This window comes from Poecilia reticulata, linkage group LG14, assembly GCF_000633615.1.
Source record: "Poecilia reticulata strain Guanapo linkage group LG14, Guppy_female_1.0+MT, whole genome shotgun sequence".
Lineage (NCBI taxonomy): Eukaryota > Metazoa > Chordata > Actinopteri > Cyprinodontiformes > Poeciliidae > Poecilia > Poecilia reticulata.
In genome coordinates, this window is record NC_024344.1 from 15,043,001 (window position 1) to 15,066,787 (window position 23,787).

At 41.0% G+C, this 23,787-nt stretch overlaps 1 protein-coding gene across 3 annotated transcripts in view; it reads right to left on the reverse strand.

Annotated features, from left to right (window-relative positions):
* svep1 (sushi, von Willebrand factor type A, EGF and pentraxin domain containing 1) overlaps nt 1–23,787 on the reverse strand; it is a 98,024-nt gene that overhangs the window by 24,526 nt on the left and 49,711 nt on the right. For all 3 annotated transcript variants that reach the window (XM_008427984.1, XM_008427983.2, XM_008427982.2), the window contains 11 exons: nt 22,648–22,827; nt 18,649–18,828; nt 13,961–14,158; nt 10,308–10,426; nt 10,099–10,228; nt 7,880–7,996; nt 1,615–1,746; nt 850–1,041; nt 510–631; nt 331–436; nt 43–240 (listed from right to left, as the gene is read on the reverse strand). In XM_008427984.1, coding sequence (XP_008426206.1) covers nt 43–240; nt 331–436; nt 510–631; nt 850–1,041; nt 1,615–1,746; nt 7,880–7,996; nt 10,099–10,228; nt 10,308–10,426; nt 13,961–14,158; nt 18,649–18,828; nt 22,648–22,827 — 1,674 coding nt within the window. The remainder of the gene's footprint in view (nt 1–42; nt 241–330; nt 437–509; nt 632–849; nt 1,042–1,614; nt 1,747–7,879; nt 7,997–10,098; nt 10,229–10,307; nt 10,427–13,960; nt 14,159–18,648; nt 18,829–22,647; nt 22,828–23,787) is intronic.

The following is a 23,787-nucleotide window of genomic DNA, read 5'->3' on the forward strand; positions in this document are numbered from 1 at the left end:
GATCTCTTACAGTCTCCCTAAACACACAGAATGTTGTTGTACCTGTGATGTTGAAATAAATTTGGATCTTGTGGTCTTTGGTTGGACCTCTGATCTTCCTGTGCCTCTTGGAGCGCTGCCTCACGCTGCCGTCTTGCTGCCGACTCGGGAGCTGTCGGGTGCCCGTGGCAAAGCCCGACTCAAAGTAGGCGTAGTCCTGCACGCCCTGAGAGCCCCAGCTGTTGGCCCAGCCTCCTGGTGCTGTTTGTGAGGCAAAAAAACCCAACAATCGACTGATGATGCTTCAGGTTAGATGTTTGGTTTTGAGTAAGAACATCTACAGACGCCTACCGATTGAAAATCCGTTCTCATAGTCGTAGTTGTACTCCAGACAGTGACCCTGGGACATGACCTCCAGCTTGCAGGTGATTTCATCACTGCTACAAATGGAGGGAAGCTACAGAGGAAAGAAAATGCAGTTAATAGTGCGGTGTGTGTATTTCTGTGAGTGTGCGCGTACTGGTTCTCACCATGCTTCCCAGTTTGGCATTAAAATGACCAGCAAACGACTTGACCAGGTCTGCGTCGTCGCATCGAGATGCTTTAAACAACATCTCAAAGGGTTTATACCCGTTGTTAGCTATGCGGTTCACTGAAACAGAGAGAAAAAAGGCGATATGTGATATTTTACCCCATTGAGTGCAATTTGATCATAAACTGGAGCCGCAGTGACTCAGGTTCAAAACCCTACTCAAGGCACATTTAATCATTTTACCATCCTTCTAACGTTCCAGACGCCTCAGAAATATCTTCATGTACAAATTTGTAGTCTGTAAAATGCACAGATAGTTCAGCATGAGCTGCACTCACAGGAGCAGTCTGGTCTGTCTGAAGAGTACGCTGGCTCCCAGACGCCGTTGTAGGCACAGAAGTAGCTCTGCACTGCGTCTTGAGCAAAGCTGTAGCCTTCTTTACACTGAAGAGTACAATTAATGCCCTCCTCTTCCTCAGAGCAGATGAACTCTCCATTCACTGGGACGTACGGCTGCTCACAAGTGGTCCCTGGACAAGACAAAGAAGAACATTAAATCCAACATAAAAAATAGAAATGAGACGCTTCTCATTGGAGGTGAATTTTAAGAAACATTTAAATCAGTAAATGTGAGCAGCGGGGGCAGTGTGGGTTGTTTTCTCAGGATAGGACCGCCTCAGAGTCCATGGACACTTTCCAGCAGGACATTGTTTCTTTATTAAATGGTTTTTTATTTGTCCTGTGTAATAAATTATTTAATTTTCGCCATAAAATCTACTCTGTATGTGTAATGAATACATATATCGTCACATACCATATGTATACTTGGATTCCTGAATAATTTAAAATTTTTAATGAGTTTCTAGTTTATTGAGATGCCCTTGTATACTTTCAACAGATAGACCTGGAAAAAAGGAACACCTTAAATACACTCGTTTTATCTTTTTAGAGTCATAAATGTTTGCTTTTCTGCTAATATTTAGATATTACCTAAAATATACAACATGTAGTGCAACACTGTAATTTTAATTTAAAGAAATGCAATTCAAAAAGGAATATAAAAAAAAAATTGCCATGGAATAAAACTGATTTTTAATTCACACCTTGCACAGTTACTGTGAGGTTGCAGATGCGGCTGTTTCCTGCTGTGTCCGTTGCAGTGTACTGGACCACAGTTTCTCCTACTGGGAAAAGCGAGCCCGGTTTATGGCTACTGGTCACAGTGAGGCGACCACCTGTGGAGCAAAAAAAATAAAAAAATAAAAAATCAATCATTCAAATAAAAATCCAAACTCCACAACCAGAAGCTGCATTAAATTACTCTTTATTAAACGTGCTTTTCTTCACGTCCTCTAGAGGGCAGGCTTGGGATTAGATTGAAGGTAGTGAGTCACTCTTGTAGGTAGACTATAGAGCTTTATACAAATACATTACTTCTGTCTGAAAGAATGGAAATCCACAAAGGTTGTTAGAAAGTAGGAGCTGAAGCACAACGCCGTGTTGGGAGTTGTGTGCTGGTGTGTGTGATGCTTCGAGGTTTGTCTGCAAGCCAGAAACGGGCTGTGGGAACGAAAAGAACAATGAGCCCATCTGTAAGAGCGAGAGACACAGGACGCATTGAGAGAAGTGAGGGATTTGCCTTTTGCTCGACTCCAGTCCACCTCCTCCATTAACGGCGGCAAATATCGTTCCAGAGGGACTGGCGCACGTCTGGAGTCTCCCTTTATGTTCAATTTTAGTGCGTGTGTTTGTATGTGTGCGCCTAACGAGTCTTGACTATAAATAGAGTTGGCATCAGGGTGTGGGCCTGGAAAAACAAAACACTGACGTCGAAGCAGCGCTGCGCTGACGTCGTGTGGACCCGGAGTGGCCGCAGCAGTAGCAGTCTGTTATTAGTGTGCGTGTGCGTGTGTGTGTGTGTGCTGCTGAGGTCGTTTGATGGGGGCGCACCTCCGCTGACAGGTGGGAATTGATTGAGTTGTTTGTGAGTGGGATGTGAGGTTTGGGGCTCTGTGCTCATTAACTCATGAGAGCGCGTTGGTGTCAATAATGTGCAAACAGAGAGTCGGAGTCAGCAAAGTCAAGCCGTTTTGGAACAGCTGCAGTGCCAAGAGAAAGCGTCCAATATTTAGTCTGTTTGCTAGACTGGCCTTCAAGCACTGCTCTGCTGGAAGATTAGTCTGAACAGATTGTTTATTAGATCGTCATAACAATAGCAGGTGTCCAGCCCAGCGCTCAGCGTTTTAAGAGAACATCTGGATCATTTATTTCAATGCGCCGTGTATGAAACCGATCGTTTTGTCACTCACTAACGGTTTTTAGAAACACAGCTATGAAATTAAGTTAACAGGATCTCTGGTATGTTCAATACACTGACCTTGTGAGATGTCTAACTTTATACAGCAGTTATTGATGTTCAAACATCAATAACTGCCTTTACTTGTCTGCAGCTAATTTACTGGGGACTTCAGTTTCTCCAAATATTTCCAAATAGATCCGTCTCCCATCGCTACTTTGGAAAACTCTGTCAGCCCAGGTAGTTTTCAACATGGACATTAAAAAGCAGACACAACATTGGCTAATTATGGTACGTTCACAGCAAATGCGTTTCGAGCGTCTGGCGCGGTGCAATTTGAACCGTTTTGATTTTGCTATTGTTAAAATCTAAAACAAATGAATTGATTATTACCAGGACTATCCAGAACCTGGGGATATGCTGAGAAAACATGCAGGACACCAGCCAGTGAGGAGTGGAGTTACATGGACCGGGTCTGTCGTATATGAATGATTTACACAAATACACAACAAAAAAACAACTTCTACATCACTGAATAATCTTTAGAAGATGTGTGGTGCCAACAAGACAATGAAAAATTAAACAGCAAGTCAAAATCACTCCAGAGATAAAAACAGGACACCAAAAATACAGTCTTGGAAATACAAAAATCTACTTTATCGTTAACTTTCTGCTCGTACAGAAAGACCTTTAGCTCTACAATAGCTCTGTGCGTTTTCACTCAAGCTACTCGATCCAGATCCTGTTAAACCAGGCTTGTTTCCTAAAAGCTGTCAAAAATATTTCCTTCGCCTCCAAGCACAAAGGTAAAATTTTTTAAACCTTCACACAAAAAGACAACCTTTACGGTATTTTATTGCTGTAAAATGTAGCTGCAGCTACATTTCCCAGGTTAACGCTTCTTTAACTTTGTGTTCCCAACATAGACCATCTCAGTTTAGCACAGTATTTCCCGTGATCATATTTTACATGCATTTCTATAGTTTGAGTTGAGAAGGAAGGGCAATAAGAAGGTGCTACTTTAAACACGAGCAATTTTCAATGTAATCTCTGTGTTAAAAATTTAACTGCATGCTTACATAAAAATGCTATGATAAAGGTATAAAACAAATACAGGCTCTGTTAAGGTCTGTTTTCCTACATGTTTTATTTCCACATAAGCATATCAGGCTTGACTGGCCTATGAAATATGTGCACACATGGTCTGAACTACAGTCATGGGAAAAAGGAAAAACTTTTATGACTGTCAGTGCAGCCATGGAAATAACCAAGTCCACCTTTAATGCTTCGATAATATTTAAGAGGGAAAGATTCAATCATGTTCTACTAATGAACCTGATCAGCAGCGACTGCAACCACTTCTTTAAGACAGGAGTTTATGCAGTTCGCCGATTTGGAGAATGAAAAGGTGTTTTGCTAAAAACAGAAAGACTTTGGCAGAGGCAATTTCACAGTCATTGAGAACAATGTTTGCGAGTTGAAACCATTTAGAGCAGCTGCTGATCCTCCCAGGAGTAGAAAAAAGCTCCTTGTTTGCAGTAAAAGTTCTGAAACAACATCCACTGCACTGAGAAGACCAATCTGGAAAAAACGCCTCATAGAAACAATGAAACATGGTGGAACAGGAGTGATGATTTGGGCTTGTTTTGCAGCTTCAGAACCTGGGAACCCATCAGTTACTGATTCCAACATGAACTCCTCTGTAAGTCAAAGTGTTCTAGAGTCAAATGTCCAGCAGTGAAAGGTCGGTTCATGAAAGAGAGACATTATCCAGAACAGAATCGCTGAAAAAGAAAACAATTAAGACGTTGCAGTGGTTTGATCAAAATCCAGACATCAACGCAAGCTCACATGTCCAAAAACTTTGATAAACTAAAGAAACATTGAAGAAGATTTGACTAAAACTAAAACATAATGAAAAGAGAGAAAACAAGTTCTGAGAATGATCAATATCATCCCTTCCAGACCGAAAGGTTCGCCGACGATCCAGCCAAATTTGCAGCACCGTGTTTCTGCCACACTTTGTGCTTTCTGAAAGAGGAGCCAATCTCGGGTTATTACGGTAATTTCACCCCCCTATTAATAGATGATAAACTGTGAAAATAACTTGCTAGATGTTGAAAGTTACAGTTATGAATAAATGGGCAAATATATTTACTCACAGGACATTTACGTACAATTAAGATGAGCAAAAATATCCAGGCGGAGATTTGAAACTTTAGATCATAAAGAGTTAAAGGGGATTCTAACTACCATGGCAGCATCATGAACACCTTCTTGCATATCAGTGTGAACTGTAATGCGAACTTTAATTTCCCATGACTGTATATGTTAGAGCAGTGGTTCCCAACCTTTTTATTACCGCGGACCGGTCAAGACTTGGAACATTTTGCTGCGGCCCGGTGGGGGGGAGGGAGGCAAACCGTCAGATAAGGCGGTGTTGGTGTTCCGCTAAAGCCTGAATATACCCAATTTGGGATTGTCTTGGACTTTTTATCACAGCCTGTGGGGTTTTCCCTGACTGGGAACGACAATACAACCTGCTGAATGTGACAGGTAGCCAATCAGAAAGCGCGGTGACGTAAGAACAGAGGGGAATCCCAAACAGCTGACATATCGTGCAACTGAGAGTCTGGTGGATATCGGAGAAATGTGGAAATGTTGATTATTATATGTAAAGGTCCTTAATATATATGTTTATGTTTATTCAGTTAAAAATGTTAACTATGAAAAAACACAGTCACCTCCAAATCATAGTGCAGCAAATTTAACTGCATGCTTACATAAAAAAGACGACGGCTGCTCCCGCCTTTTCTTTTTGTTACATCTTTTATCTCTTATAATGAGTCCACAAACTATCACTATTGCTTCTACATAGTCGTCCGTGTTTGGTTATTCTAAATTCCCGTATGCTATGTTGGGAGTTTTGTGGATTTTCTTCTGGAATCGGGATGTTTGTGACTGGAATCGGTTCGTGTGGTGTGTTGCTCTTGCCGTGTGGCTGGAGACGAGATCCGATCGAACCTGTTGTACTTTTATAAGCTCTGTGGTAACAGAGGTTTGGAGAATCGGTCAACAATTCTTAAATCTTGCTGTCTAAACCAGACTTAAGACTCACAAGCTCTACTCATCTCCTCTCGACCACTGCCCAAACGCTCTCTGACTCTGGTCGCTATGGTAACGTTTACATATCCCTTCAAAATAAGATACAGATGCGACACAAAAACGAACATTTTACTTTCGCGAAAATTTTAACTCCCGATAATGACAAACGGGAGCCCTGAGCTTGTTTCTCTGCAACAAGACGGTCCCATCTGGGAGTGATGGGAGACAATAACACCCGAAGTGTTGCTTATATGCACAGCGTACTTGGTTTCTATATGGCGAAGCAGTTAAGCTTCATTGCCTCATTAGCAGTCGGTCGCCGCATGTTACGCAGAGCGGGTTTGTAATGTGGGACTCACCTACCGGTCCGGGATAAATCCATTCTCCTGCATCTTCTCTGGGCCTTTTCTCCTTTGCAAAGAAACTTTCCAAAGACATCTGATCTGTTTCTTACTCATTTTTGCTGCTTGTGGGCTCAATGTGGGCGCGCAAGTAACCGAGAGAATCCGGTTAATGGATTTTCAAAATAAAAGATTCTCCAGACTCAAATACATAAAACGGAAATATTTCATTATTTCTTGCGCGGCCCGGTACCAATTGGTCCACGGACCGGTACCGGTCCATGGACCGGGGGTTGGGGACCACTGTGTTAGAGACTGGCGAGCTGTGGGTGTGTCCTGCCTCTCGCTCAGTGGAGACAGGCAGCCAGCCCCCACCCTGCATGGCTAGTGGATGAGGACAATGGATGGGTCAGTACAGTCTTCCTAACTGAATACCTGCAGGAAATCATCACTGATTTAAAAGTTTATGCTTTTATAATCATGGAATCAGTGAGTCTGCTACGAATAAAACAGCATGTGCTTTGATTCTCTAAAATTTCACTACTCTTCTCAATTTTCTTCTCTTGAATTTACATGTTTTTAATTGGTATTTTTTATTCGTCACAACTAACAAAATACACATTGATACCAATTCTAATGCTCTGTAACTAGTTAGATTTGCTTGAATAACTTGTAAAGATTTTATTTTAGAAGTGTTTTTGCAATGATGTACTTTTTACTTTTACTTGAGTAATTTTGTTTTGAAGTACTGATACTTTTGAGTAAAATTTCTGGAGACTGTGACCAACTTCACTAAATGAAGAACAAGCTAGTTTTAACCAAACATTCATCAGACACACACCTGCAGTTTTTGTTAAAGTTTCATAAGTCTTATATTGGAGTTGAAAAATGTTTCTTTTGGTCGATTTTGTTTGCGTAATTATGAATTATTTTCATTTTGATCTTTAAAATAACATTTTCACACAACCTTATATTTTGGTCCTGCTATTGATGTCATTTTTATGTATTAAATGATCAGTACTTGAGTTGCCTTTTTACCAAATACTTTGTTGTCCTTACTTGAGTAATACTTTTTACTTCTGCTTTTGAGTAAAACTTGTTGAAGTAGTGCTACTTTTACGTGTTGCAAACTCCATTCACCTCTGCTAAAGTCTAAGCTTTGCCTCTACAGAGGATTATTTATGATCTCATTGTGTAACAAAGTTGCATTGATGTAAAAATAAACTTTAAAATTGAGAATAGAATAGGAAGGGAGTACAGCACTGGGTGTGTTCGCTTAATTATACAAACGACTGTGAAAAATGGATGGAATTAGGACACACTCCCTCTGAATAACGCTTTTCATTGCAAAAACACCTGCGTCTTTCCACCGTCTCCGTCTGTTCCAACATTAACGACATTAGCAGGCACTGTAACCACTTCATCAATTCCCTCCGTCCTATTCTCTTTCTCTCTCCTAAACACAGACAGAAATGTCCACTGTCTCCACTCTTCATTCACAGACGCAGCTTTTTCCTGATTCACATTTTCCAATCACTCTTTGGAAAAGATCCTGCTCCACCATAATCAGCGGAGACGGTCGGCGGAGCAGAGGAAAGCACAAACAGAAGAGCTGAGCAGACGTACCTGAGTTATCTGAAAACTGCGGGACGTCCCAGACGACAGCTGCTGCTGCTCCTTCTGCGTTTGTGGCCTGGACTGCTGGGGGCGACCTACACCTGTCGATGAACGGCGGCTCGGTATCTGAAAATAGAGCGACAAAAATCACTCACCAGGAGCCACAATCACACCAGAGCAAAAATCTATTTTGAACATGACCAAAACTTGAGCAGGTTTAGACGATGTCGAGGAGTTGACATTTGATAACGGAGTGCTGCGCGTGATCCAACTTTTTTAAAGGCAGAGGGCACAAGTTGAACACATGTCTCCAATAAAAACCCGCAACGTTCCTCAGCCATAACAACACATGGAAATGTTCAACGCTACCATGCTTGAGGTTTCTCCCCCCTGACTGCAGTGATTACCGAGAGGCTGACCCACGTTTTTCATCCTCTACAGAAACAATATCTGGCACCTGTTAGGGCACATAAACTCTCTTCCTGGAGAACATCTCAATAATTTCCACCTTTTTTTTTTTTTTTACTTTGAAATAAAGAGGAAAGACAGTGTTTCAAAGAAAACAAATTAGTCTGCAATGAGTTAAACATGTTGCAGTGTGTATGAGAGACTAATCAATCTTTTTAAAGGGGAAATTTTATGCTTTACAGCCATAAATGGGTAAATCTTGAACAAAAACAGTTATTCTATTGTTTTAAAAAGCATGAACGTGGCAGAAAAAAACAAAAAAGCAGAGCTCTTTTGGGGACACCCTCTCTAAAATAGAATGGCATCGTCATCCGCAGGACACAACCCAGTTCATGCTATAACTATAACAGATTAGCCAGACCATCAAGGCAACTATGGGTGTTGTTTGTGAGGAAAGACAAAGTTTGCCCACGCCTTGCTTTGTTTCTTTTTTATATTTTTAAGTGGCCTCTGTCAGTAAAATCCACAGATTGGTTTATTAAATTAAATTAAATTAACAACTGCTGTCTTCAATGTTCCTCCACGTCCATGATTACTGAAGACAATTAGCCAAAAAAATAATAAGACAGAAAATTGTTCTAATAAAAATTAGCGTATATAGACGTAAGAAGGGGCTGAACAGTGGAGCTACTACAGAATAAACCCTGGCAAAGGTCAAAGGGCAAAAGGCAGTGGCTGGATGGATTTAAACAGGTTGAATGGAGTCGATGTAAAGAGAAGAGAGACTTTCAGCCAATGACTTGAAGCATCCTGGTGACCCAGTTGTTGGAAGAAAAGGGAGGGTTGGTGCCCGCTTGTGTGGATAACAACGCTAGAGAGACCAGAGCAGAAATTACAGCATCTGTCTGAATTTTAAAATTACAGTTTTTCTGACAAGTCGTCATTTACCACTGTGGTGAATTACAGTCAGACTGGACTCACCACAGAGCCCGGGTCGAGTGCTGGTTTACTCAGCCTCCACGCTGCTGTACAACGTCCTCACTCAGAAAAATCCCAACAACTTACCCAGCTACGTACAAAGTAACGTATTACTCTTGACATGTGCAGATTTAAAAATATGTTCCGAGTTAAACTTTTTGTGATTGGAAGTAATAACATTTTCGAGTGTAGAGAATCTGTGAGGAGAGCTAAAGATTAGGGTAATGACATGGAGACCTTTCTAAACACAAATACTTTGAGCTCATTGCAAAACATGAATCATCGTCGTGCATAGTTTCCAACCAATATGTCTGTGAGACATATGAATAATTTTGGGTTTATCTATAATCTGGGTTTTCACTCATGAAATGACACCTGAGTTTTGTCTCCCTTGTTCAAATTTATCCCTCGTTTACAACTTTTGCCCGCATTCTGGGAGAATTTCTGTCTCTCACACATTTTTTTTATACATTACAAAACTTTGGACATAGAAAGTAATTTAACTATTAATGAGGCTGAACAAAACAAGAAGGGAGAAGTTGCAAAAATATGATTATTGTCCCTTAATCTAATAAAGTGAAAAGTTATTACAAAATGTCCTTGTTTTGGTATCCAATTAAAATCTAAAATATCTCTGAAACAAGAAAATCCTGAACAACATTTTTACAAAAATCCAGCATTTTTGAAATTTTGAACCAATTAAAGAACGCTATTCATTTTATTCCAGGTGCCGATAAAAACCATGTGAACGTCCCACCTTCTCCCTTGTTGTAATTAAATGCACCAGTGAAGTTACACCAGGACCACACAAGCAGTATTGACTGTTTTTGGGATGAGCTCACCGATTACAGTGACCGTGAGGGAGCAGTTGGCCTGGTTCCCGGTGCGGTCAGTTGCGACGTAGGTGATCGTTTCCTTTCCGATGGGTAGCAGCTGAGGGGGATTGTAGACTGGTTTCACCTGCACCACCACCTGCAGACGGAAGAGAAAGTTAAAGGAGCAGGGAAACATTTTAAGGTTGCTCCTGTCCATCTGTGGTTATAATTTCAACCTCTTCGTTGGAGTTGTCGACGGCGGTAGGGACGTTCCAGCTGACGTTGGCGGTCCCGCGCCGTTCATCCGTCTCTGCAACAATGTCTGCAGGACACTGGAGCTTTGGCGGCTCAGTATCTGAAGAAACACAGAAAGAAAGAAAAATGATAAGACTCCCCGACAGATTAAGTCTTGGCTTTACATTAGAACCAAATGTTATGAGTTTTATGCAATCACATCGAGAACCTCACTGTGACCGTACTCTGCTCTTTGTTATCACAGAGGGAGTAGCATGAAGTCATTTGACCTCTTGTGTCTTTAATCCCAACACATCATACATTCATTATTGATCATTATCCAAGAAAAGATAAGACGGGAGCATCACCGTTCCAACTAGGCTTCAAGTCCAAACAATATGCCGCGTCTTAAATCTTTGAGGATTTAAAAATTCATTGTCTTAATCCCTGCAGGCCAATAAATCAGTGGCTCTGGTCCTGGTGAAGGATGTTAAATATCGTGTTTGCGTAAGAAAAAAAATATGATGTCACTGATGTGGCGCAGAGATCAGCGGATAGTGGTTACAACCTGTTTTAAAGGTTTCTGATCATGAACATCAATCTGAAAGATTTCAATATAACCGCAACACCATGGTGCTTTTCGATTCAGTGATAAGAGAAAAAAGTCAAATGGTGGCATGAACAGAAAAGAATAATCAGTCAGGTGAGTCCTAAGTGAGATTGAAATTCTCTGCATGCACAGTGAATCATAGCCTGGCTATTGCCTTCCTACACGGACCACTCAATTCTCATTTCCCTTCAGTGGTCCGATTGGGATTTCTCCCACTGAGTTTGATTTCTCAGGACGCATTTCACCTCAGCCAATCAGCAAACAAAAGGAGAAGTTGGCGAACAATGCCGTAGATTTTCTGCGCTGTAGTTTGGCTGTAGTTTTAGCAGCGGCAGCGGAGGAAGTGAACAAAGCCGTTCAGTTCGTGTTGGCCATGCATCCAAATATTGAGTTTACATTAACAGCCGCCTCGTTCAGACTGCCACTTCTTTCCTTGCGGTGGAGGACGGTTGTTTACAGCGCGGGCAATTTCTGGTAAGCTTCAGAAACTGGTGCATTACGAATGTCACGGTCAAACGTTAGCGATTGGATAAAATCAGATCCAATAAAGTTTAAAACTTCAACAGAGTCCACGTCTCCAGTTTCTCAATAATCGCAGGTCCAGAAACCTCTCTACCAAGCAAAGCGTAGGACAAGTGGCTGTTTTTTATCAGACAAAGTTGATGGGCCAACTTAATTTCTTCTGGGTTGCTGGTTTGTTAGGGCCGATACGCCTTTTGAAAAGGAAAGGTGTGGCTGGACTTTTTTTAAAAAGCTTCAAAATAAATACAAGAGTTATATAAAAAGTCTGACACAAAGTTCAAACTTAAGAGAGTTGCACAATCAGCTGCCAGGGTTGATTCAAGCATGGATTTGTTTCTGCAGAGAGTCCGGCTGTGCAGAGGAGAACATACGACGACGCATGTGAGGATAAATATCAGCTCTCGTATTGTTCTGGGGAGCAGACACAAGGATGCTTCCTCCGCCTAAACTCTGCGTAATCAGAAACAAGCCCAGTTCAGCTCAGTTCAAGCCTGCAGTAAGCTGCTAAGCTTCAAAAAGTCCAGTCTCCCATCTGAAAGCGGTCATGCCTCTTGGACTGTGTAAGAGAACTGTTCTCATCTGGACCTGATGATCCATTCACTTTGGCATTTCTCTCTGCCTAACACTAACACACTTAGATCCAATCTGTTTTATTTATCTCAACAACAAGGGAAGCATCTCTTAGATGTCTTCGGTAGGATGGAGAATGCATGAGAGGACAGAAACTTCCTAGAAATTCTTGCTTTCTGTGGCTCCTCATGATAAGGTATAATTTGGAGCCTGCTTTGAAGGTTTTAGCTTAATGTTTGATTTTGTAGCGCTGCCCACTTCAGGCTCAAAGGATATAAAACAGAAACAAAACAAAAAAAACCTGCTAAACCTTTCCAAAAACCCCTTGGAGTGACTCATCCATGCTTTCCCCTTCTCTGTCACCATTACCTTTCCATTTGTTTTAATCTTTACGACACTTATTTTCCTTCTTAATAGCAGCTGTTCCTCCGTCAGCCAAGTGGCAGAAGTAGACTGAGGACATTCAGGGAAATAGTAAAAGTTGCTTTGTACCACCTGTTACACCTGCAAGGCATCTGGAGAGCTACAGTGCATTATAATAAACTCCAGAGACCAGTTTAGAGCAGGAAGGGGGAGACATGACAGCTCGGACATGGTATGGTTCGAGTTAAAGACATGCAGGATTGCTTAACGAGAGCTAGCATCATTCACAAAGCAGTGAGAAATGCAGAAAACAAGAATGGAAAGTGGGAACGCTCTCCAAGTCCCCTGTTGTTCCCGTTTTACAGCTTCTACTTTGTCAGCCTATTCTCTTTATTTCTCTCTCAAAAGTTCTCATTAACCGTTTTGGATAGCAATAGGAAGGAGGTTTATTTTCCCCTTCAGGCTTTTATGCAGAGCTAATAACCTTCTCCTCTGCCTTCATAATCAGAGATTTCCTCAGTTGTTAAGTCTTGTTTTTCCCCAGATGAGACTCGGGTCCAGATTTACAGAAGGTGAGCCCAGTCTGTTAACTTGATTAGTATACATCCAGTGAAAGCCCTGCAGCTAGTCCTGAATGCAACGGCTCCACTCGTGTGATGAAAAACATCCAGGGCTTTCCCCCTACACTTCCTCTGCTGGAGTCTTATTAAAGGCAGGATTGATTTCAGAGTTTTACTACCGACTATTAAATCTATGAATACACCGAAACCACCTCACCAAGACAAACTCAAAGCTGCAGTCATCCAGTCATATTTCCCTGGATGTGCCTAAAACTAAGCCCTAAAACAAGACATGGCGATTCTCTGGATGAACTGCCTTTACCGCTCAACTCAAACGTCCTAAAACTCCTGGAACATTTTGTCAATTTTTTTTGGCCTTCGCTTTTTGGCTGAGAGTATCAGCTGTTTAATGGGTTTTACTGTTTCCTTTATTGCTTTGTAATATTAAAGATGTTGAATTATTTGTATTTGTACGGCACTTTGCTATGCTGGCTGCATAAATGAGGATAAAAACCACATTGATGTGGATGAGCTTAGATATAGTGTATCATGTTGAATATGTTTCAAAAGAAAATTATTATTACATCTCAATAAATTAGATGATTTTTTAAAAAAGTTCATTTATTTCAGTAATTTATTCCACAATGTGAAACTCGTGTAGATTAATTGCACACAAGCTGATGTTTTAGAGCCTTTAAATTGTGATGATTTTCTGTTTAGATTAGATTTTTATATCAGCAAGGAAAAAAGCAATATTTAATAGAAATATGGGTTAATAATAAGTATGTTTAATGCTTGAAGGTTGTTACTTTCAAATAGTTATTTTAATCCGACAAATTAGCCTCATCTGAACGCATAATTTCATTTACTGAGAGGTACCTGTAGATAAATAAGTAATTAAATAAATAAGTAAAACCCAAACTTAAACTCCAACACCTTTAGTATTACTTTTGTTTAGGGTCTGTTTAGAGCTCGACCTGCCATGACCTCTAACCTTCAGAGGTTTCAGAGAAAAGGCAGGTTTTCTCACCTTCACAGGTAGCTTTATGGACATTAGCAGTCCAGTTCCCAGAGCCCAGGCACGCCGCCCTGCGGTTTCCCTGGAGACTGTAACCTTGGCGACAGGTGAGGTGACAGATGAAGCCTGGAGCCACAGCTCTTTTCCCGCAGGGAGGAGGCGACAACACGACGTTATTCTTTGGATTCACGATGGGGTGACAACGAACCTCTGGGGAGGCAAAATAAGAAAAGCTGAATTTATTTTAATGTACAATGTAGCTTATAATTTTGCTTGTACATTTTTGCACATAAAAGATGTTCACGATCTTGTATGTCTTTCTTTGTTTGGTACCAGGGCTACTTCAAGAAGGTATAACAGTAAGAAAAAACACATGACAGCAAAAAGGATCAGAGAATCTATTCAGCCTTTCTGGGAAAACGTACTCTACAGCGTTAGAAAGAGGCTACACCCCACTGAGAGCTTTCAGATTTGAGAGGTGTGGCTTTTGTCCTGGCCGTAAAACGGTGACCAAGTGGAATCGTCTAAGGATCAGGAGAGTCGGGATGTCCAGCTGAAACGTGTTTTGCTGCTTCCCACAAGGCTTTTTTTGTGGGGCTGTGAGATCTGGGAAATTGAAGGTCAAGTCAAGGCCTAACCACAACATTGCCTGAGGAATCACACACTGGCTCCACTGGCTTGCTTTCTTCCCATATAGTTAGTTCAGATGCCAGTTGTTTCCAATGTAGGCCATCTATACCCAGCCATGTACACGATTCATCCAGTTCTGATCCATACATGTCCATTCGTAGTTTGGCGGACAAACCTTTCCCGCCCCAAATCCCTTGGACAACCTCTTGATAGATCCTGACCATCCAGTTACAGATTGAGATTATCTGACCCTGTTATTTAGGCTTCTCAGTTTAACCTTTGTTAAACTCTCCGATCCTCATGCCGATCCATTCTTTTTTTTTTTTTTATTCTAACACATTGACTTTGAGTACAAAACTGGCAAATATATCCCATCCACTACCAGGTATGGTCAGCGGTCATAATGCTATGCCTAACCAGTGCGTATCCCTTTTGCATTGGGAACCTTCAAGAACGAGCTCCAGAATCATTTGGGGAGAGGGATTTCTGGGTTTTGCTTCTGGACAAGAGACTCCATCAGGCCTAAAAAAAAAAAAACATCCAGCCTGAAGGCCCGATCCAACCCGACTATTTAACTTTAATTAGAGGCCCGAGCCCGGAGCAAACCCAACATATTGTTTTAATTAAGATTTTGCTGCTTTTGTTTTCAGACCACCGTTAAGAGTAAGCAGTGTAAGTTCTCCCATTTTTAGTTTTAACGTCTTCCAGCTCCATTTTGTTGCTTGTTGCGGCCACAGGGTGAGCTAAGGTCAAGTCATCTGGGATGTGTGATTGATAGGAACCTATCTGCACGACCGCTGGAGCGGAGCAGGGCGTAGTACGCTGTGCTCGCTACAGTCTGATTAGCTCCTGCTCTGTTTTTACTTTCTTTATTTCCTCAACAGGTTAAACTACATGCTCCTCTGTTTAGACTATAATGCGTAGATTGACACAACTTTATATCGTGCGTTCTTGTTTGCCGTTCTCTGTGCTGAATGTATTGCTTATTAAACGCACCACAGAAGCCTGAACCCAAATTGACAATCAAGGAAATAAGTTTGGGTCTTTCCTGGACCTGATTGTCTTTGTGAACCAGTCTCGGATCTTGGTGGCTTTCCGATGATAACGGGTTACTCTTCCTATATGTACTCGCATTTCCTTCGCTGTAGCCTTAAAGGAGAAAACTCTCCTAGGGTTATTCATAAAATCAGATTTTAAACAGACTAAAATATCTCCGTTTTCTCCACTGCCAGATGAGTAGTCTCTCCTTCACCACAGGACAAACAAACAGTAAAACAATCCAGCCAGCTGCATCGAGAGCCCACAGAGGCTTCTCGTCTGTGTTAAAAAAGTGTTGACAGTTTGTTGGGCCAGATGATCAAATAAACAAGCTCCATACACAGCAGCAGAGATGGGATATATTGATAAGCGGATGCAGTTGGCTTGGGTTTTTTTTTAAATAGCTCACCAAGCTGGCAGGCTGGTTGGCAGTGCGTCAGCGCGAGCCGGAGCAGTGAGGTTGGAGGTTTGCGGCTAAACACTCTCACACTGTCCCTTTTTTGTGTGCTTGTGTGCCTGACCTGAGAGCTCTTTGTGGTGGGCACGAGTGTGTGCAACTATTTTAACTTAACTATCAGTTTCAAAGTGTGCGAGCAATTTTAAATGCACACAATTTTGCTGGGAGAAAGCAGATGTATCTTTCACCGACTATAGGTCCAAATATACACCGTGTGTTTAGCCGTGCCGTGCACGTGTGTTTACATACGTGTGTAAAACCACATGATTGCGGCAGAAACATACAGATCATGTGTTATTTCAGGCTCCTTCGTTTGATAAATTCTCTCTGGGCTTAGTGAGGGCAGACACGTTTCAATGAGCTGAAGCAAAACAAATCTCTTGAGCTTATAGTTACATGTCAGGTTACAAGAACGATGGGCTGCTACAAGTCTGTTATGGGTCTTAAAGAGCTCAGCACTGCAAATATTCAACAAAGGGACCTAAACTGATTAAACTGAAGAGGCAGAAAGACTAAAGAAGAGGAGAGTGTTAAAATTTTGTTTTTATGTTGCTTTGGATGTTACATTGATGCTTCAGCTCTAAATACATTTGCTCAGGTTTTCTTGCTGCCCCACAAAAAAAATAAGAGCAGCTAACTACAGAAATACCTGATAAATATCAGACTTCAAAGTACATTGAAATGTGCCATTACAAAAGACTCTAAAGGATGGATTAAAATCTTTGGCAACATTAATGGGCTTTGTTCATAGCTTGAGAAAAACAGAGTTATTCTCCTGAGATTGAGGTAAATATATTTAAGTCGTATGGTGCCCAATGATTTTAGGATTTTAAGAAAAATATCAACTTGTCAATTTAGAATCTAGAATCCACAAAATTATGAGAGGAAAACGTTTTAGTGTAGCTTTATTTTATTACAAATGAAACCTAAAATATCTAGAGAGCTGTCACTATATAAAAACAACCTCAAGTCTTACTGAAAAATTTCCTTCTAGCTCAGCAAACCTGGTATTGACATTCCTCCCTTCAATTCAGATACAAGTTGACAGCCTCAAATAAGAGCCTTTACAGCTGGTTTTTAACTTTATCTTAAAGTCAACAGTAAGATATTATTAGTCAGATATTAATCATTGAATGTTTTTTGTTGAGTTGTGTTGGACCTACGAGATGCCACAAATAGAGGACAATAAATGAAGTGGGCCTTGTCAGAGGTCAATGTCACACTGAAGATATTGACCAGCAGCAGTGAAGCCTAAACGCCTGCAGGCAGCAGCTCTGCACACCTTCAGAGTGCGACCAGTCCAGGACATAAAAACTGCTGGAGATATACATTACCTGAAAATACGACCGGCCTCCACAGAGCGTAAAATGGTCTCCAAAAATAAAAAAAAAGAAGCTAAATACACATCAAGCATCACAGAAAACTCCTGATATCTACTGATCTATCTAATCCCGCTTTCTTGAAAAACCTTAAGTTTTGAGGACAGTTCTAGCATTGAATTCATTAACCATTTAAACATCAGGTGAGTGTTTTAACATTTTAAACGACCAAGAATGTGTCTAATTTTACAACATTGACAAAGTTTTTATTTAAGAACTTTTCTTCTGGTAGCCATCCAGGTAATAACCTTTCTGCTTGAGGCGGTCGACGTCACGCCACTGGGTGGTCTTTCAGTACGTCTCTGCTCAGGTTGTTTCTAAACTTTGCTAATTTGATCAAAAGCGTCCAAGACCACCTTCACAGGTTTCCCTTGGGGGGGACTATCCCTGAAAAGTTTTGAGTTCATTCAGACCCGCACTTGGATCTTACGGTGAGGTTTTTAATGGGACCTTTAAGAGGTTAGATCTTCAACAATGCTAACAAAGCTGTTCATGTTTTCTATTCTGATACATGACAAACTGTGAAACAACACATGTTCTATGCTAAAAACATTGACGTTTCTCTCAGGTTTCACATTTTACCTCTGTAAGTCTACAAATTCAGAAATTGCTTTTTAGATGAAGGTAACAAAACAAATCTATATGATGTAATTTTTTATAAAAAATGTTTTTTTAAAAATATTTGTTAAAACTGTCACCATATTGTGACAGTATGAGACAGATAATCTGCAAAAAAATTTTCTTCTTCCGGAGTTAATATTGCCGCCTGAAAAATCCACCAATCCTGACTAAAAACAACCAATCAGAGCCAGAATCTTAGCGTTGTCCATCAATCTTGTGTACTCGCTGGTCTATGTGCTAATGGAAGACAAACAACTTACCATTACAGGAAAACCATCATTGGTGGTCATGCTAACTAGCGTAAGCGTTCACAAAAGGCTCTTTTAATCAGAAGGGTGATTGACAGCGCTTAGACCTGCCTACTGGCTCTGACTGGTTGTTTCCAGGTAGCACTGGGAGAAGGCAGAGAAGCTCAATTTTTGCCACAGATTGTCGGTCTCATGCCAAACTGTCACGACATAGAGGCAGTTTCAACAAATATGTGAAAAAATATCAATATTGTGAATAAACGTTACATCCTGCAGCTTTCAGAACATTTATTTGAGACGACGGCGAAGAGTAACGTGAAGGCTTACCCACACACCGAGGTAGGGGTCCGCTCCACTGGGAGTTAGCCTGACAGGTGAGTGTGGAGTCTCCCTCTAATCTATAGCCTCGCTCACAGCCAACCTGACACTGCGTCCCGTAGGACACGCCGCCGTCGCTGCACCGCAGGAAGCCGTGCTGCGGCCGGGAGAGGACCTGGCAGGAGCGCACTGAAAGAAGAAGACGACGATAAACACCAGGATCCAAACAAGGGAAAGTGAAACAAAAGCTGCTCTGTTTGTTGCTGGATCCATTGTCCCATAATTATTTATTTATCTAAGGTTAGTTTGAAAACGCGAAACCTCTACCCTGTAATCCCATGACAAGCACTGGAAACGTACTGTAATCTTAAACTCGTCAATGAAATCTTATCGTGATAAACCCCACATGTTGGCTTCTCCAAGGCAACTCCAGTTTGTTCTTCAAACAGATCATAATTCGCCAACACTAAATATGAAATGTAGCAGATAAACTCGGATGCTGTAACCCGTAAATCACAAGAGGAGTGGAATACATGAATGAATCATCTTTGGCTGTAACTTGGGGCCTATCATTTAACCAAAACTGTGAAAGTCCCTATAAAATAAAGGGGGGGAGAAAAAAAAACACTTCTAGTGTGTGTGTGTCTGCTCTGAGTTATGCTGAGGTCTGGTAACAGGGTGTGCGGTGTGCTATTTCTCATCGCCACCCATAGACAGACAGGCAGTTCAGATGAGACCCCTCTCCCTCAGGGTCCAACTAGCAGGGAGGTCCTACAGTATGCGGCAAAGACGAGACGAACACATACAAGCAGACATATGCACACACACTTAGAAAATATATACTCAAAGCCACATACTATAAATCTGTACCACACACCCTTACATATTCAGTGTCTTGGTATTTGTGTGAGTCACTGCCCTGCTGCCTTTCTGCTAAAACGAGCATTTTCCTCATTAATCTCTTGACCTCTGGAGCTCCCCCCCTTCTGTTCCTTCAGCTTACCGAAACTCCCCCCCCAACTCTGCTCCTGCTTGCTTCAACTTTGACTTTAATCTGCTCCTCCTGTTGGTCACTCCGTCTCTGTTCAACTGAATCCTCCCTCTCCTTTTCTTCCTCGTGCCGTCTGGCAGGGCAAAACGAGGTGGAATCCCAGGAAATGTTAACTTGTCACCCGCTCTAAAAAACACATGTAGGGAGCGGAGACTATGCTATTTGAGGATAACTCCCACATGAATCATTCTAGACTCTCAAAAAAAAAAAAAAAAAAAAAAGAAACTCGGCCAACAAATCAGCTTATAGCCTTTATTTTGACAATTTAAGTCGGCGCTGCATACATAGGAAAGTGCTGCAATGCTTTAAGGTATCTGGGCTGAGTGAGGAATTATACAGAGCATAATGTAAGGTAATCCCATCTGAGTACTGAGAAAAATAAAATATTAAGATGGTGAGCATTGTAGGTTTTTCTCATTCATCCACTTTTTACACCTGTTTACTCCTTGCAGAGTTGTTGAATAAAACAAAATAAAAATATCCTTTATCGTTGACAATGGGACAATTTAAGTGCAGCAGCAGCAGCAAAGAGGCAGACAATAACAGCAACAAGACTCGCAGAATAAAAAGTCTACAAAATGTCAACATGAATACTGTGTAGTTATAAAAAATACTAAAGTTCACAGGAATGTGCAACTGAGTTGGCTAGTTCAAAAATGCTGATAGCTTTTGCACCAAGGGTGCGTTCATACTGCGGTCCGAAGTGACCCAATTCCGATTTTTTGTCAAATCAGATTTTTCTTTTTTTGCCGTGGCCATTCACACTTCCAAAAATAGGCAACATATATGTGTTCTCCAGTGTAAACTGCAAACAATTTGTACGCAGTAGAGGGCGCAATAACGTCACACATAGACAGCGTTCTCAGTGTTCTGTCAATCACCACAAAGAAGAAGAACAAGTGCTCAGTGTTTGCGGAAGTAAACATGGAGGCTAACGGTGGAGCGCAGCTTACAATTTTCAAGTTGTTGTTTGACCGGAGTCAGAATATTAACTTAATTCTCGTCTTACTCCGCCATGGTTGTTGTTTTTCTTCCCGCTTGCGCATATCAGGATGCAGAATAGTGAGATTTGTAGAGTATTCGGATGAATGCGACCCGGACGTTCAGGTCACATTTGAATCAGAAACGTATTGGATACCCGAAAAAAGTCTGACCTGTGTTGTTCAGACTGTCATGAAAAGATCAGATAAAGGTCGCATTACGGCAAAAGGAATTGGAATTGGGTCCCTTCAGGCTGTGAACGCAGCCTAAGAGTTATTCAGAGTTGCCTGTCAGTCTAATGTGTATTTTTTGGACAGTAAAGTCAGAGGACTTGTTGAAAAGCAATGGATGGATTTGTACACTCTATACAGAAAAAACCCCGGCGGGGATTCAAACCTACAACGTTTTTGTGATAAGACAACTGTGTTAACGTGTTCTACTGCACAGCCCTAATGCATGTTTCTCATTATAGTTTAGGAAAGATGTAAATTTTACATTTAATTTAGGTTTACTTAGATTAAGAAAATCTTAGTGACTGAAGCCATGGACTAAGAAGTCTAACTAACCTGGCGGACTTGATATTTACCGACTGCTACAAACAGCTTGCAAAATAACTGACTGGTGCAAAGTAGTGGCTCTAAAAGTACATACAATGGAGCAGCAACCTTTACAAATCAAAGAGCTACTTTTGTCCATAAATCTACGAAGAAAGAAAGAATTGTGTAGCGTTTCTCAGTTCCGGTCCTCAGGGAACACTTCTGCCACAAATCTGACCTGAATAAGTGGCTGATTAAGAGGCTTCTGCAGCACTTGATAGCTTGCAGAGGAGGCCATGCATTCATTTCAATCAGGTGCTCCTGAACACAGACATCTAAAATTTGCAGGGCAGTAGTCCCTGACGACCGGAAATGAGAAACACTAGAGAATGAGAAAACATACAAACAAACATTATTTAGTTATTTTGTTGTGATCTAAAAGAACAATTGATATATGTTTTTTAGGTTTCAGAACCAAAAAACTTGTCAAACCTTTACAAGGGAAAGCACAACTCTTTATTGGGTAAAATGGTGCCATTGAAGTTCTTTACATTTTAATAAAGAGGCAACCAACTTTAAAGAACAAAGCAAAGCCTAATGACTAAAACAGGAAAAAAAAAGTACCCTGTGTAAAATCAGGTTACTCAAAGAGTCAGATGGCAGAACTGCTGACACAAGCGTTTTCCTATTGTTCTCTTGCTGCTCCTTAAAACTGTTGTCAGTTATCTGGAAGCCTGTAGATCTGGCAAGTTTAGATACTTTTTGGAAATTATATAAACATCAGAAAAACATCTTTGTTTTATATTTGAAAACTATTTACACCTCTCTAAATAATGAACAGAAAAAGCCTTTAGTGTTTTTACAGCAGTGGTGTCCAAAGTGGGTCCTGGAGGGCCGGCATCCTGCATGTTTTAGTTCTCTCCCTGGTTTAACGCACCTGGATCAAATGATGGCTCATTAGAGGCCTAAGAGGAACATTCTCATGCTGAAAAGGTTGTTACCACCACCAGGGAGAGAACTAAAACATGCAGGATGCCGGCTTTGGACACCACTGTGCTACAGCAATCAAATGTTTCTTCTGATCTTTGCCCATTTATTTTTAGTGATGAACTCTTAAGTGTTTAAGGTTGGAAGGCCTTCATCACCCTAAGCTTCAACTTAACCATAGATTCTCTATCAGATTAAAGTCAGGTTGAGATGTTGCAAAATATAGCATTACTTCATAAGAAATCTATTTGGAAAAAATGTAATAATTATTTAAATTTAAATCTACTAAAGGTGTGAATTATGTACAGCTATAAGAGGCAGTATCATGTCCGTTTCCTCTTGAAGAGTACGAGCCACCATTTTCAGAAAGAAAAAATTGGTTTGTAGGCGTGTAAAATGTGACCACTGGCCCGGTTTTCTTTTTGAAAGCTACACCTGCGATGTATTTCTTACCTGTGCAACTAGCAGGTGTCCCTGACCAGGTGCCGTCGGCCTGACACAGTCTGATGCCGGTTCCATGAAGCTCGAAACCCGGCTGACACCGAACTCCACAGGCAGCCTCAAAGTGGTTGTTGCACACATCCTGGACAAAAAGGCCGTTTTCTGGAGGGGTCAGTGCTGGGCAGTGAACCACTGAAAGAGAAGATCGGAGAAGATTTAAAGAGTCAATATAATAGAGACAATCCACTGCACAATGACAAACTACGCACTCGATAAAACTAATAGTCTACACTGCATGGAAAAGGCTATGAATACATAAAATATTACAAGAGAAAGACTAACAGAATATTATATGTCAAGATTCACCATCTTATCTACGAGGGAGGAAGAGAAACTATACTGTAGTGTCTGAAGCTGGTGATAAATAGACCTTTGCTTTCAGATGAAAAATCAAGTGGAAAGTCTCTGGCTTGTTCTTCAAACGATAGAGAAGTTCATGGCTCGATGCAAATTCAGAGATATGGCTCACTCTGATCTTATGCTTCTGTGGAAAAGTGTTAAGCGTTTCTATTAAAGTTACTATCTATCCGCGTTTGTTCCCGTCAACCGAGGACTATTGCTTATAATAATTCGTCTGCACTGCTTTATTGCAGGTCCAAATAAGGTAATATAATGACCAACTGAATAGCAGAAGAATTTGTCTGGTTTTACTGAGAATAAAGCAAAATCAAGAGCAAAGGATTCATGTACAAAAGGCCATTTTTATGTTATTTTTTGTTTTCATTCCCCCTGAATATGTACAGTTAGTTTCTGCTCCTTGGCAACCAAAAAAACCAAAGGATCCTAGCTTAACTGAACTATGCTTCAGTTCTCTTCACACCAGAGGAAAAACACTCTACAAACTCCAGGAGCTCCAAGAATGTTCAATAATTGCAGATAATTTAGAAAATGTCCTTTAAGCATGAAGGAATGTCTCCAAGCCGTTCCCTGAAGCTTTCTCTGCTGTCCTGTCTCACAATCGTATCACATCTGTTTCTGGCCTCTCTTTGGCACCATTATAAGTAAACTTTGTATTTACATAGCAGCCTAGCAATATTGGAATTTCTCTCTGTGTCTCAGCTTCTAGCTTATATGCACAATTTGGAGATGTGT